The sequence below is a fragment of the Quercus suber genome, unplaced genomic scaffold, assembly GCF_002906115.3.
Source record: "Quercus suber isolate HL8 unplaced genomic scaffold, Cork oak 2.0 scaffold_107, whole genome shotgun sequence".
Taxonomy (NCBI): domain Eukaryota; kingdom Viridiplantae; phylum Streptophyta; class Magnoliopsida; order Fagales; family Fagaceae; genus Quercus; species Quercus suber.
Genome location: NW_027069572.1, coordinates 342,505 through 356,422, shown reverse-complemented (window position 1 = coordinate 356,422; position 13,918 = coordinate 342,505). Strand labels below are relative to the sequence as shown.

The 13,918-nt window shown below is 33.7% G+C and overlaps 1 protein-coding gene and 1 long non-coding RNA gene across 2 annotated transcripts; both read right to left on the bottom strand.

Moving 5' to 3' along the window:
• Window positions 1-2,419: 2,419 nt before the first annotated feature.
• LOC136068275 (uncharacterized) lies at window positions 2,420-3,118 on the bottom strand. Its single transcript, XR_010629662.1, has 2 exons — window positions 2,962-3,118; window positions 2,420-2,866 (listed from the first exon to the last, which is right to left on the bottom strand). It is a non-coding gene; the product is annotated as an uncharacterized LOC136068275 (long non-coding RNA).
• Window positions 3,119-9,491: 6,373 nt separating this feature from the next.
• LOC112031771 (uncharacterized) lies at window positions 9,492-11,861 on the bottom strand. The gene is made up of 3 exons (XM_065775236.1): window positions 10,319-11,861; window positions 10,196-10,234; window positions 9,492-10,109 (listed from the first exon to the last, which is right to left on the bottom strand). The coding sequence occupies exons 1-3, from the start codon at window positions 11,485-11,487 to the stop codon at window positions 9,962-9,964; spliced, it is 1,356 nt and encodes a 451-aa protein (XP_065631308.1). The 5' UTR covers window positions 11,488-11,861; the 3' UTR covers window positions 9,492-9,961.
• Between the last annotated feature and the right edge of the window lie 2,057 nt (window positions 11,862-13,918).

The window sequence follows — 13,918 nt, the reverse complement described above, 5'->3', positions numbered from 1 at the left end:
AGTACTTTTTACAAGGGGGGAAAATATTGTAAATTATGATTTTTTTTTTGAAACCATTGTAAATTGTGATTGTTAGTACAAAGTATAGCACTCATAGTCATAGTAAGACATAGTATTTCCATTAAAAAAAAAAATTACAAAACAAAGCATTAAGACTGGCCGTGTCATAGAATAAATTCAAACGTGTGAAAGCCGAGCTTGTTTGGCAAGTATATTTATTTGAAAAAAAAATAAAAAAAAGAAGTTAACAACACAAAGCATCAATACCGGCCGTTAGGGCTGTCCACGGGTCGGGCTGAGGTCGGCGTCGGGTGGAGGGGCGGAGGAACCCGAAACCGACCGTCGGAAAAATCGGTCGGTTTGGTTTCGGGTGATACATAGTGTCGGTCGGTTGCCGGAAATAAAAAAAGGCATCAAAATCTGAAAAAAAAAGAGTCACCAGAATCTGAGATTTACACCGGAAACTGGAAAATTTTTGTCAGGAACTGAATTTTTTTTATGAAATCTGCATTTTTTTGGCTAGAAATTGCTGGAATTTGGCCGAATATGGCTAAATCCCACCAGATCTAACCGGATCTGGTCGAGATCTTGCTAGATCTAGTCGAGATCTCGCCGGATCTAGCTTGTTTTTCTAGATTTGGCCGAATTTTTTTGTAGCTCCGGTCGGGTTCGGGTTGCTCGGGTTTTGGAGATGCAAACCCGTCACTCGACTCGCCAGTGTCAGTTTTCATGAACGGAAACCCACCGCCAACCGACTGGACCTTCAGTTCAGGCCGAAATCGGGTTGGCGTCAGACGGTTTGGCTGGGTTGTCGGTTGCCGGTCGGGTCTGGACAGCCCTACCGGTCGTAGCTTTGCTTGGTTTTCGCCACAAGTAGCAAAGAATAAATTCAAACGCGTGAAAGTTGAGCTTGTCCAGCACGGATTTCAACAAATTTTTCTTTAAAACTGGGTCCTACAATACTATTCGCACATATAAAAATTATTTTGTTACAATATTTTTTGTTTTTAATTTTCAGTTTTTAGCAATAAGTAGTATCCAAACAGACCCTAAGTGTTCAAAAGTAAAATCATGTAAGAACCAAAAGAAACTTGTTTGACTGCACTATTTTTGAAAACTCATCATAAAAATCATGTCCCAAAAACAATTTGCAGACTAGTTGTGCAGCTAGCTATTCACACTTCTCTACACGCTGCTATATAGCCTATATTGTTACTAAAACAAGCTAACCTTCTGTGTGAACCGTGATCTAGCTCTCTTGCAATGGCGGCGACATGGGACAATCCCGTGAGGAAGTTGGCAGATTCAACTCGGACAATCCACACATCAAGGTCAGCGACCTGGTTCAGTTTTGCCGTATCAGTTATACTGCTATCTTCTACTTTGGCATCGCTGTTAAGTTTCCGGACCTGGACCCCCAAACTAAGGTTTGTGTGAACCATAGAATATATAATTTTGCTTATAACTTACAATATATCTGCTTCAACCATATAGAATACTAGTCGCCAACCCGTGCGATGCACGGGAAAGCTATTGATTATAAGATCTAATGAAATTTGGAGATAAAATAATATGCATTTTATAGACATTTTGCAAGATAGTATTTAAAAAAAGAATGAATGGTCATAATAAAATAAAATATAATGGGAAGAAATATTTAATTTCTATACTTTCCATAGTTTAGAAATGTTATCTAACACAGATTATTATTGGGTTGCTAGGAGAGATTTTTATAAACTGTTAATATTAGACATATGTTGACATATGTGCTTATATTGTCAATAACTCACTGCAAGTACATAGTTATTGAAACCTACAAAGTAACTCACAATTATTAAATTAATAAAGCAAAATTCCCAAAAGTTATATATACACACACTTAGAACTATTACCCCATTTGAACACATACATTTTGTACAACCAAGTCTTAATTTTCCCATCAACAACCTTTGAAAATATAAATTGCAAAGATATAAACAAAGACCATGATATGAGGAGCACACCAAACTTCAAATTTGAGTAGTAATATGACCTCAGTTTTGCTTGGTTGTGGTAATAATAATATAGATAATTCAATACATGGAACAATATCAAAATTATAACACCTTATTCCATTATCTTTTATGTTGAATCTAAACAAACAATTAATTAAAATATGGATGGATCACACATAGATTATATGTAAGATTGAATGAAAATTTTAATCAACCAAAAATCACACCTTTAATTAAGAAAAAAAAAATCACATGAACCCAAAAAAAATTCTCAATAAAGTAAAAGCATATAAAGTAAAGAATTAAGATTTAGTAATAGGTTTTTGATGTAGTTGTCTTGAGACGTTTGCGAAGCATTTGGATTGGTAGAATCTTTTCTGAAATTTATGTTACTTCTATTTTTATTACTATTAATTTAAGAAGTATTAATCCTAAAATGGTGAAGAAATTTCAAGATTGGCACTCATGATACACATGATAAAGTTTGGTTTAAAAGAAAACTTTGGTGGCAATATCCATGCTTTACACGTCTGAAATAATGCATGTAGTTATATTACTTGGTTCATCTCAAGTCATGCTCATGCCAACCACTTACTTCCTTGTTCTGTCCACGGCACCACAGCACAGCACAGCACAAAGAAAGAACAATATGGCTTCACTTATAAATTATAATCGACAATATCTGTATCGATCGAATCGAAGGTATGATTTAACTTTAGGCTAAACGACATCCCATTCACATCTCAGCAGTTTAGAACAAAATAACACATTGTTTCGTCTTTCTTCTTCCTCATTGTTGGGAAACTTGTTTTGCTTCAGTTGCCATCTTCTCCTTTCTCAGTCGATGCAGCCATTGACGTGATGGTTCACCTCTGCACAGAAAATTGGAGTCTACGGTTATTGCCTTGATCTAAACCGGTGTAACTTGCCTTTTGAACGTCACCACCACATGATAGAATTATATCACCATGAAATTCTGATAACAGGCCATCAACGTACTATTTTCTCTCGTTGCCATAGATAACTTAATCCTCAACAGTCACACGGATTTTCCACAATGAAACCATGATTGATACAATCTTATTAAAAAATTGCATCAAGAACCCGCTCGGATACCATTATTGGATCCTACAATATGAATGGTAATTCTGTTAGGTGGGGATCACCAAAACTGATAGAGAGATAATGTAAATTGTGTAACAAATGAATGCGGAGTATCAATATTATTTATAAACTTCTTCATGTCTTTTGGGAAGAAATATATCTCTTTACCAAAAGATGTATCTTATCTAAGAAAATTTAAATGTTTCACAAAAACCACCAAACAAAAAGGCACAATGTTTCGGGTTTTTAAAAATGTAAACGTGTTGGTAATTTATACAGCCATGTGGCGTAATGAGGAGTAGTCAACAAAAAGTCAAACGTTTCGGCTATTAGTTATTATATAGATTACTGCACTCGATCAGTTTGCTCAATCTGTCTCTCCTTATATGTAATATAACCAAAGGTGGATCACTTTTTGGAAGCCTCAAAGAAATACGACACAATACAGGATTTAGTGGAAAGTGAAATCAAGAATGGTACTGCGAGGGATAAAGGTAGTCCATGCAGAACCCTGGCGCGACTTAGGCGTGTAATTGACTTGGCGAGGGAAGTGATTGAGCAAATTCTTACTAGCGGCCGGTACGTCAAATCATCGATTTTCCCTATCTTAATTCTGTGTTTTTTCCATTAAAAAAAAATCTTTGTTTTTAATTTAACAAACTTAATTAAGGGTTCTTCTAAAAAAAAAAGAAAAAAAAAGAAAAAAGAAAAAACTTAATTAATTAAGGGTGTCCATGAGTTGGTTTGAGTTGGGTTTGAACTCAACTTGAACCCGACTTGAGCCTACTAGGTGGCTGAAAATATAACCTACCATTGACTAAAGAGTAGCACTAAGAGGCATCGAAAAATAGTTGTAATTGTAGCATTACTCTAATCAGATTATATGTGAATAAAAATATCTTATTAATATTGTTGGGTCACGATTTGTAGCCAAAGCCCAAAAGATGTGAGATGTGAGCCCAGTGAGTCCAATACAATGAATTTGTAGAGAGTGGGTGAAAGAGATAGGCTGTTTACGAATTTGAACAACGGATAATAAGGATTTTAAAAAATGAATAAACACAAAAACACTTAAAATCTGATTCAATTGGTATTTGAGGAGATGAACTATGAATTGAACTATTATTCCTGAAAGCTAATATAGTCCTTAGTGCTACAGTAAATCTTCTTCTCTCCTTTTTTTCTATATCCTCCAATCCCTCCCTCTTATGGGAGGTCTTTTATATTATATAGTTTCCTTTCAGACCATCTTGATCGTACACTTGTTAATCATTTAAGTTTTCACTCGAGTATATGTCCCATCAGGTATCTTTTTTGGCTCTCTATGAATGGTGGTGGTTGAGACTGCACTATTCAGGGGTCTTCTCCATATAGATGCGGCCAGAAAAGTTGCTGCAATGCATTTAATACGGTGGTAACAACTTTAATTATTAGTGTGTCATGATTCATGTGTGTAAAGGGTTTTTTTTTTTGGTCACCTTGACACCTTGAGATTTAATTGGGGAGTTCTTGAATTCGGGTTAAAGGGAGGACATTAAGAGCATGTATGACAATGCTTTCAGGTTTTAGTTTTTATATATGTATAGTTTTTTAAAATTTTATTTTTTCTTATATTTTTTTTACTTTTTCAAAAATGTTTAAGGTGTATAAGTATACTTTAACATATTTTCAATAAAAAGTTAGATAAATTATCTCCAAACCGACGCTAAGTTTGAAATTCCTTCATAGTCAAATGGTCAAAGAAGGCTGCCATTTTGTACCCTAATGAAAATACGAGACGTATTAATAAACAATATTCATGCCTAAGTAATGTATGGAGAGAAACATAAATGACACAGCAAACTGTTGGTGATGAATTTGGAAGATTGAATTGGATTTAATTATATAAGGAAAGTACTGGAATAAGAAAAGAAAAAATATTAGAAAATTACTAAAATAAGAAAAGTAGTTTGCATGAATTAATAAAAAAGATGCTTAAGAGTCTTAGCTTAGCTTAGGTGCACTTTGGCGATAGTGCGCGCTAACAATACAATACATAAATATTGCTTTAATTCTTTGGCAAAAGCCACATTTCGTGGTGAAGTGACCCATTTAGTATCAACAAAATTTGTTCAATAACAATTATGCCTGTTCTACGACAACTCGACTGGTCTGGATGCAAAGTATTACTCATTTAGCAATATTTTTTTATATATTTAAAAATAACTTTGTTAAAAAATAATCTAAATATTGGTTAAACTATATTCTCTTGTTAGATGCAAAATTACTAATTAATATGAATCACCTAGAAATTTTTTTTTAGAATGTCTGTAGATGCAAAAAAATTGACAAAACATTTCATACCTGTTGATATGACAGATTAATAATGGTAAGTAAAAAAATGACATTAGTAGTGGACTTAGATGAGAATTAGTAAAAATTTGCCAACTTAATTGTTGTGAAAAATCTTGTGAAATTTGTTGTGTATTGCTCTCTTTTTCCTTTTTTTAGAAGTACTAAATTCATAACATTTTCACAACAAATTCTAGGTGTTAAGTTGTTACTAGTTATAATTTGAACCCACCATTGAAATTATTTTTTTAACTACCAATAACTGCCAGTAACATCTTGCTACTTAAAATTTATTATGAAAGTATTGTGAAAAATATTATGAATATAAAATTTCTTTTTTGTAAAAAAATATTATTTTATTTATTAGCTAATATTTGAGCTTAATTAATAATATTAAAATGAAAGAAATAACTCTATTGTTAAAATTTATTGTTAAAATTCGGAGGCCATTTTGAAATGACTATCACAATTCATTTTCCCGTGCTCTTCCAAAAGAAGCATCTGAAAATGACTTGTCATGGGCTTATGCGATGAAGAATGATTTGCTTGGTAAAAAAATCTTGTGGTTATGTGGGCAGGTCGCTCTCCAAAACTAGAGAAGGGGATTTTCCTACAAAAGATGAAAAGTGCTTAGCTTTAAGTGGGATGCCTTGTGTACTTCCTTTTTTGCTACTGCTAAAGATATTTGGGATTACATAAGTAATCTTTATTATCAGGATGATTCTCCAAATTTCTATCAGTTGCAACATGAAGGACATGCCTTAGCTTATGGGTAAAATAAAGAAATAATTGTGCTATACTATTTATTACCGAAGGCTTAGGCTTCTATGGGACCAGCTGATGAGCATGAGGGACCCTTTTCTAAGATAGGGGCACCAATTCTAAAGGTTCTCGTCGGGAAGAATTTCATGTAACATAGAATAGCCTTATAGAGTATACAACTAGGTCTCTTTATCAAAGGAACTCATCTTGATAACTTCAGGTGTTATTGTTCTAATCCCACGTCCTCTCAATTAGACTCTTCCATGTAGTTTTCACCCCCATCGCATATGGGATTAGATAGCCTATGATTGAAATAGCTTTTTCCAATTTTTATTTAGATGTAAGACGTGTGAAATTTTAAAATAAAATAAATGCTACGTGTCATACATCAAACTAAAAGTAAGAAGAAATTGGAGGGTTGAATTGGAAGAGGCCATTTCTCAAAACATATCAACTTCAGAAGCAAATATCTTTTTTTTTTTTTTTTTGAGAAGATCAAAAACAAATAAGAATAATCAAATTTTAAAAAACAAGTTGATAAGACAAAAAAAATATATATATATATATATCTTAAAGTGAATAATCAAATTTTAAAAAACAAGTTGATAAGACAAAAAAAATATATATATATATATATCTTAAAGATGTTTATTAGAGATAATTAAGTTATATCCTTTATCTAATTTTTTTATTGATAAACATTTTTCTTTTAAGAAGTTTTTTTTTTAGAAAACTTTTAAGAAGTTTTTTAGTTGTAGGATTACAATAATAGTCAAAGTTGTAGTTTCCGTGGCAATTAATTAAGATATCTGACCTAATTTTTAGTATTTTTTTTATATATAGCAATCATTAAAAAGGGCCAACCCATATCGGCTTAACTCTTCCATACTTTTTTATGACTTCAAAAGGCTACTTAAGTGTGAGTTTGGGAAGCGAATTTTGCGCGTTTCTCAGTGGGAGCTTTTTTTTAGAGGATTTATGTATTGTTTATGGGACCAACAAGTACTTTTTTTAGCAAAAACAATTTAAAAATTGAGTTCCACAGCATTATTCACACATTTAAAAATTATTTTGCTACAGTATTTTTAATTATCAGTTTTCAACAATAAACGGTATCCAAATAGACCATAAATGTAAAGAGCATGTTATTTGCTAATATCCTTGAGTAGGTGGTAGAATACACTACACTTGACAAGGCAGTATGAAGAATATAATCTCTCAATGAAAATGCCCACCATGATGTTATGTCCCTCACCATGAGGCGGGTGTACTTGAGGTCCATGGTGAGAATTATACTAAATACTACGTATTTCAACTTTTCCAAATCTTCACAACAACAACAACAACAACAACAACAACAACAAAAACTTTTCCAAATCTTTAGAATATTGATGCTATCTTGTAAGGCCTCAAAATTAATATTATTTTTGACCCTCCTTCATTATACTTATACTTCTTCTAAAACAATATGATCTTGACTGGCACTTCATTCTCCATCTTTATTAAAATCATATAATTGAAAGAACCACCAACAAGTCAGTTGACAGGGAAAAAAATATATCAGTACTTGCAAGCAACCCAAAAAACTTCTTTTCTTTTCTTTTAGATAAGTAATAATGCTCCATTCACTAAAAAAGGGTAAGTATAAGAAGGCAACCATAAAAGTCATAAAGTATTGCGAGTATCTAGAAAACATGGAAGCAAAAAAGCAAAATTTTGAGTGCACTACTTTTGATTGTTTGAACATATCAGTAATTGTGAGCAACCAGAAAACAACTACATTTCTGGAAAAAAAAAAATGTTTCAAATCATGTTGAGTGCTTTGAGTATAAATGAAGCTGCTATATGTGGCATCAAAATTATAAAGCAATACCACAATTTTGGGTCCCACCACCATCAAAGCAACAATTATATTATGTTTTGTTCCTTCGCACAACACAGAAAAAGCCTTCACTCAACTATCACAACTAACCCCCTTTTTTATGTGATTCGACCACCCCAAGTAAATCCCACTTTGCAATTCACTCACATCTTGCAACAAACTTTTTTATGGGTAAGTTATACAAGCATCCAGGGGGTTTTGAAATGATGACCTCACCCTATCCCCATTCTTGTGGGTTTTGAACTAAAGCTCATATGGATCTAGCAATAAATTTGTTGACTAGAGCATTTAGCCATATATTGTTAACAGAAACCCCTTTTTTATTTACAACAAATGCTCAAACCTTTCTAGTCCTTCCAATTTTCCTTCTTAGCATTCAACATCACCATCCCAAATTCTCCAAAATTTTCTCAAGAAATGTTAACTTTAACCATTCAAGTATGCTTTCAGCTATAATTCTATCCCTCATTTTCCTACCATACATCAATAACTTGCTAGTCTGAAAGCCTTCTCATCGGAATGCATGTTTCGTTTGATGGTATAACCCCCCCACCCCCTCCTATGGCAACACAGATAAATAGAAACAGAGGTGTCTGGCTACAGCTGTAGAGCATAAAATTTCTTGTCACAAACGGATGCGCACTCCTCCACCCAAAATATTTATCATCCATTGGAGCCTTTTGCTACTAGTCTCATAACCAACAGCCGGCAGCAGTTGGATTGTCTGCAAGACTGAGGGCCCCACAACCAATTTCTCACACTCCTCAGTTACAGATCAATAAAACCAGATATTGTAAACTGAACAAAGCACCTCATCAATCACATGTCCCTCCATCCTTTTCTCTTCTCCTTCCACGTGGTCTAACATTTCCATCACTTAGAATGATTATGACCAAAATACAGAAAAACCTAAATACAGAAAACAACTGCCGAACATAATTTTACAACTCAAAGACATCTGACAATTAAGCTTAAATAGATTCTCATTCTACTCCTGAATGTATCAACATAACCTTCTGTTATTGGATAACATAACAATCCAAAGATTTTTATCAAAATAATAGTTATATCTGTACACAACTTTTTTCCTTTGATAAGAGATAAAGTTTGTTAAAACAGAATAACTACCTCATGTACACAAAATCTATATTTAAGGTAGCCTAAAGAACTACACGTGAATGAGCATTATAATAAAAAAAATAGAGGATGTATGAAATCTACAATCATAGAGACAGAATCTATGAAATCTACAAATAGAGCGAGATCACTAAAACCCAAGTCCTGAGACCATTCAAACAAAGATCAAGTAAATAGCAACTTCTTCAATCCTTAATGCTTACCCACAATCAACATTCATAGATAACAATGCCCTTGATGAGAAACATACAGCATGAGACCTGATCATGCATATCTTCCAGTATCTGTACAAAGGCCAATGCAAGCATAGTGCATAAGATTTTTTGCTCATTGATGAGTCATCATACTTCTTTAGTTACAAAATGTTTGTCCATGACCATTATTTTATCTCAACCAGCTTGGACAGAAGGCTTCCTATTGGATGACTTTCATAGCATTAATATGTACACAAGGCAGACTACAATAGGTACAATGCATATTTAAGAAATACAATAGAGGTAAGCAACAATAGTGCAAAGAAGTACATTCCAAAGCGCAACTGTGCAAAGAAAGCTTGGCAAAAACCAAATTGTTATGCTTAACAAAACTTTCAGCAATGTGTTAAAAAAATGAGATTTTGAAAAGGAAAACATAAATAGTTTTACTTAATTTGTTGAGAGGGAGAGAGAGATTTCTGCTTTAGTAGGTGTATTCGAACATTATGAGCTCTACACTCTCCAACTCTCACATGTAGAAAACAAATAATCAGAGCCTAGGAGCACATGCCACAATCCTTACTGCTTAGAGAGTTGGGACATCCCAAATTCGTAATTCGTTTAGCATACTGCCGTAGGAGTTCGTCACGCTCCGCCTTAGAGGGTTGGGCCATCCCAAATTCTTTTAGCAATGACTCATTGCACCTGTTAAGCAACATTATTGCAACACCTTGAATAAAGCAATAAAACAATATATTTGAAGGAACAAAAGAAAGGAATAGATAATATACCTCAAGGCCAGCATATTTGATGGATGAAATGTAATATCCCTGCAAGTCGAGGCATACACGTTAGAACAAGTGATACATTTATAAAAAAAAAAAAAAATTACAAAGACATTTAGAAACACTTACACCAACATTGCATCTTGAATTACTAATGGACGAACCAAGCGATATTTTTCGGTGGACAGAACAGTAATATTCAACCCCATGAAACCCGCGAGATCCATGGGCTTGTCCAGTGTAGGTGAAACTTCAAGAACCACAGAATACAAGTAAGAAGAAGATGCAGAACGACGTTTGAAATAGGCGCTTCTCCTCCTATCAAAATCGCCATTGCCGTTGCCATCCTCTGTGTAGGAAGATTGAAGAAGTAGGCAGAATTTCTGATCACATAAATGGATAAGACCGCAGCAAGGATTTTCATCCTCTAGAAATTCATTATATTCCCTAAAAATTTCACTTCCAACATTCAGGCAGCCCTCAAACCACTGATTTAGAGATAATTTAAAAGCCTGAATAACCAAATGCTTGGTGGGAGAATAAACGTGGCGAAAGGAAATCCTATACAACATGTCATCAACACTAACAGATTTAATCTTATGGGGTGCCAAATGAAAATCCACTTTAGATAGGTTGGACACAGGTGGAGCAGGAGACCAAATGCGGCTAAAGATTTGGTAGATGTAAAAAAGAGAATCAGTGTAGGAGGTAACAAGAATGTAGCTGTTTTTAAGAAGGGCGGTCACCATCTCTCTAGGTTGATAGAGTGGATTTGGGCTCATAAATGGAGGATTAGGCAAGGATTCCCAAGTTCCAATATCAGGGTCAAAAACCTCCATAAAGCAATAGTTGGCAGGTAATCGATATTTTAAACCACCTATAACATATAACTTACCATCCAGGACAATGATGTGAGGGGATTTTCTAGGATGCTTCATCGGCGGAGCGAGCTTCCAATCGCCGTCGCCGGAGTTCTTGAACGTAAGTATTTTGTTGACTCCGTCGTGAAAAATGAAGATAGAAGTGCCCACTGCCGTGAAGAAAGTTGACTTCGGAAGGTTCGTGACCGCAAACGGAGAAAGAGTAGGAGGAGTAAAAGTATTTGTCTTTCGCTTTCTCAAAAGAGAAGATGATGAAGCAGAAGACAAAATACCCGAAGAGGATGGTCCAGCACGGATCTCTGGAGCCAACATAGTAAACCATGACATCCTAGTCTTGCCATAATCATCATCTTTTGAGTAGACGACTGGTTCATCAAGGCTATACCCGCAGAAGAGAATCACTCGTTCTTGATTCATAACTTGCTTTCTGTTGTTTCTATTCCTGATTTAGGGTTTTTGGATTTCGATTGAGAGGGAGAACGGCGATTGATGGCTTTCGATTGAGAGGGAGAGCGGTTAGGAGGAAACTATGCCGCTTAAATACTAAATAGACTCGTGTGATTTTCAAAAAAGAAAAACAGAAAAAAAAAAGACTCGTGTGGCTTGGGGATTGAGAATCAGAGTCATGAGTCATTAACAATAGTTATTATTATTATTGTTGTTATTATATTATTATTATCCAAATATTTTTTAGCAGAGTTAATTAATTCTTGCCAAGCTGGCTTTGTCCCAAGAAAAAATAGCAGTGATAATAACATTATAGTAGTGCATAATTTTTTTCAGTAAAAAAAAAAAAAAAAAAAAAACCAGTCTCCTCGTGCAATCAATTATTAAAAAAAAAAAAAAAAAAAAATTCTCCTCGTGCAATCAATTATAAGATCATTCTTTCTATCAAAAAAAAATTATAAGATCATTCTTACCAAACAAAAAAAAATTATAAGATCATTCTTACCAAACAAAAAAAAATTATAAGATCATTGTTTAAGATGTATCATCAATGAGCTCGATGTTTTTCTTTTTGTATTGTTTAGAAAATAACTTTGAAATACATTTTTTTGAAAAATAATTTCAATAGATATCAAATTGGTTGGTAATTCAACTATAAATTACACATTTAGGCAATTCAACATGTAAATATCAAATATGATGGAAGGTAGGAACCGGTCGGAAGATTAAGATTTGGACTAATAAATGGCTTCCTAGTTCCTAGACTCAGACCGCTTCTCACGGTTCCATACTTCCCTTTGAATCTGAACCTTAAAAAAAAGAAAAAAAACCCGATCCTCACCAACCAAACCGTACCAAGCTTTGGGCCGACTGAACGAGTCAATGCTGGGAAACGGAACTTGATGACCTTTCCGACGCCGGTGCGGTGACACAGTCGGTGCTGATTTTCAAAACCGACCCATATATAGAAATAAAATTAAGGGAAAAAGGAGAAAAACATTCTTAGTAAATTACTAGAAAGAAATCCTACCGATGCCCCCAACACAGAAGGTAATAATTTTTTGGTAGATTACATCTTAGCATCGCCATTGATGCTTTAGTCTTCGTACCTGCAGAAGAGCGATCAGTGGAGTTAAACTTAAAAACTGATGAAGAGAAAAGAGAAGACTGAAAAGGAGAGAACAATGAGGCAATCAGATAAGATGAAAAGAAGGTGGAGGTTGGTGGGGTATTAAATGACAATGCCACGTTTTTTTTTAAGTGATTCAACATTTTTTTTACTTTTCTTTTATTTAGTTTTATAAAAATAAGAGTGCCACGTTTTTTTTTTTATTTTTTTTATTTGAAAATACAAAAACAGTAAATCAATACTCTGATGTTGTAGAGCCACCCCCACCCACGTGCTTTGATGAGACAATGGCACAATGCTACTTTAATTCAAAATTTTGTACTGTAACCAAGACTTGTCAACTTTTTTTTTTTTTTTTTTGGGATAGGCCAAGACTTGTCACCTGGAATGAAACAAAGGGCTTTTTATATTATTATTATTATTATACTTTAATTTTTGTTCAAAATATGAAATATCTAAGTGCATCACTTTATCTATTGTTTTGTTTTTGTTAATAAAATGGCATGTTAAATAAATTATAGAATTTTTAAGAAAAATATATTTTATTTTATTTTTCTATTTGTATTAATTTATAAATTATAGATTTCTCATAATAAAAAAAAAAATTATAGAATTTTTAAGAAAAATATATTTTATTTTATTATTTTATTTTATTTTTCTATTTGTATTAATTAATTAATTTATTTATATTTTAAATAATTATTAAATTAATTATGACGTCATTACGGTTCGACTCCGGTTCTACCTCGATTCGATCTTAAAAATCTTGAACCTCTCCTTTTTACGGTTCAATGAACAGTCTGAGTCTGAAAACCATGGTTCCTACCCCATCAACCTTTAAGGTCACTTTTTCTTTAAATTTACAAGAGGAACATGCACGTGTATGTGAGTTGATTAATTGTGATCGTGGGGAGTCGAAGGCTCAAGTGGTCAAGTCTCTGTTTGTTTTTCACATGAGGTTGAAACTATTCTGGGTATCCCTATTAGTTCAGCACTTTTGGAGGATTCTGTGATTTGGAATGCTACACCTAATGTTAAGTTCTTAGTAAGGAGTGCATATAAATTGGCTATGTACTTGCGGCAACAAGTTGAGAGAGGCTGTAGCTCTAATGATGGAGCAGTAGTAAAAAAAATAAAAATAAAAAATTGACGAAGATATTGAGCTTACTAGTTTCTAATAAGGTTAAGCATTTTGCTTGGAGGGCTTTGTAAAGATATCCTCCCTTAAGAAGAGAGGTGTTTTGGTGGATGATAGGTGTGAGCAATGTGATG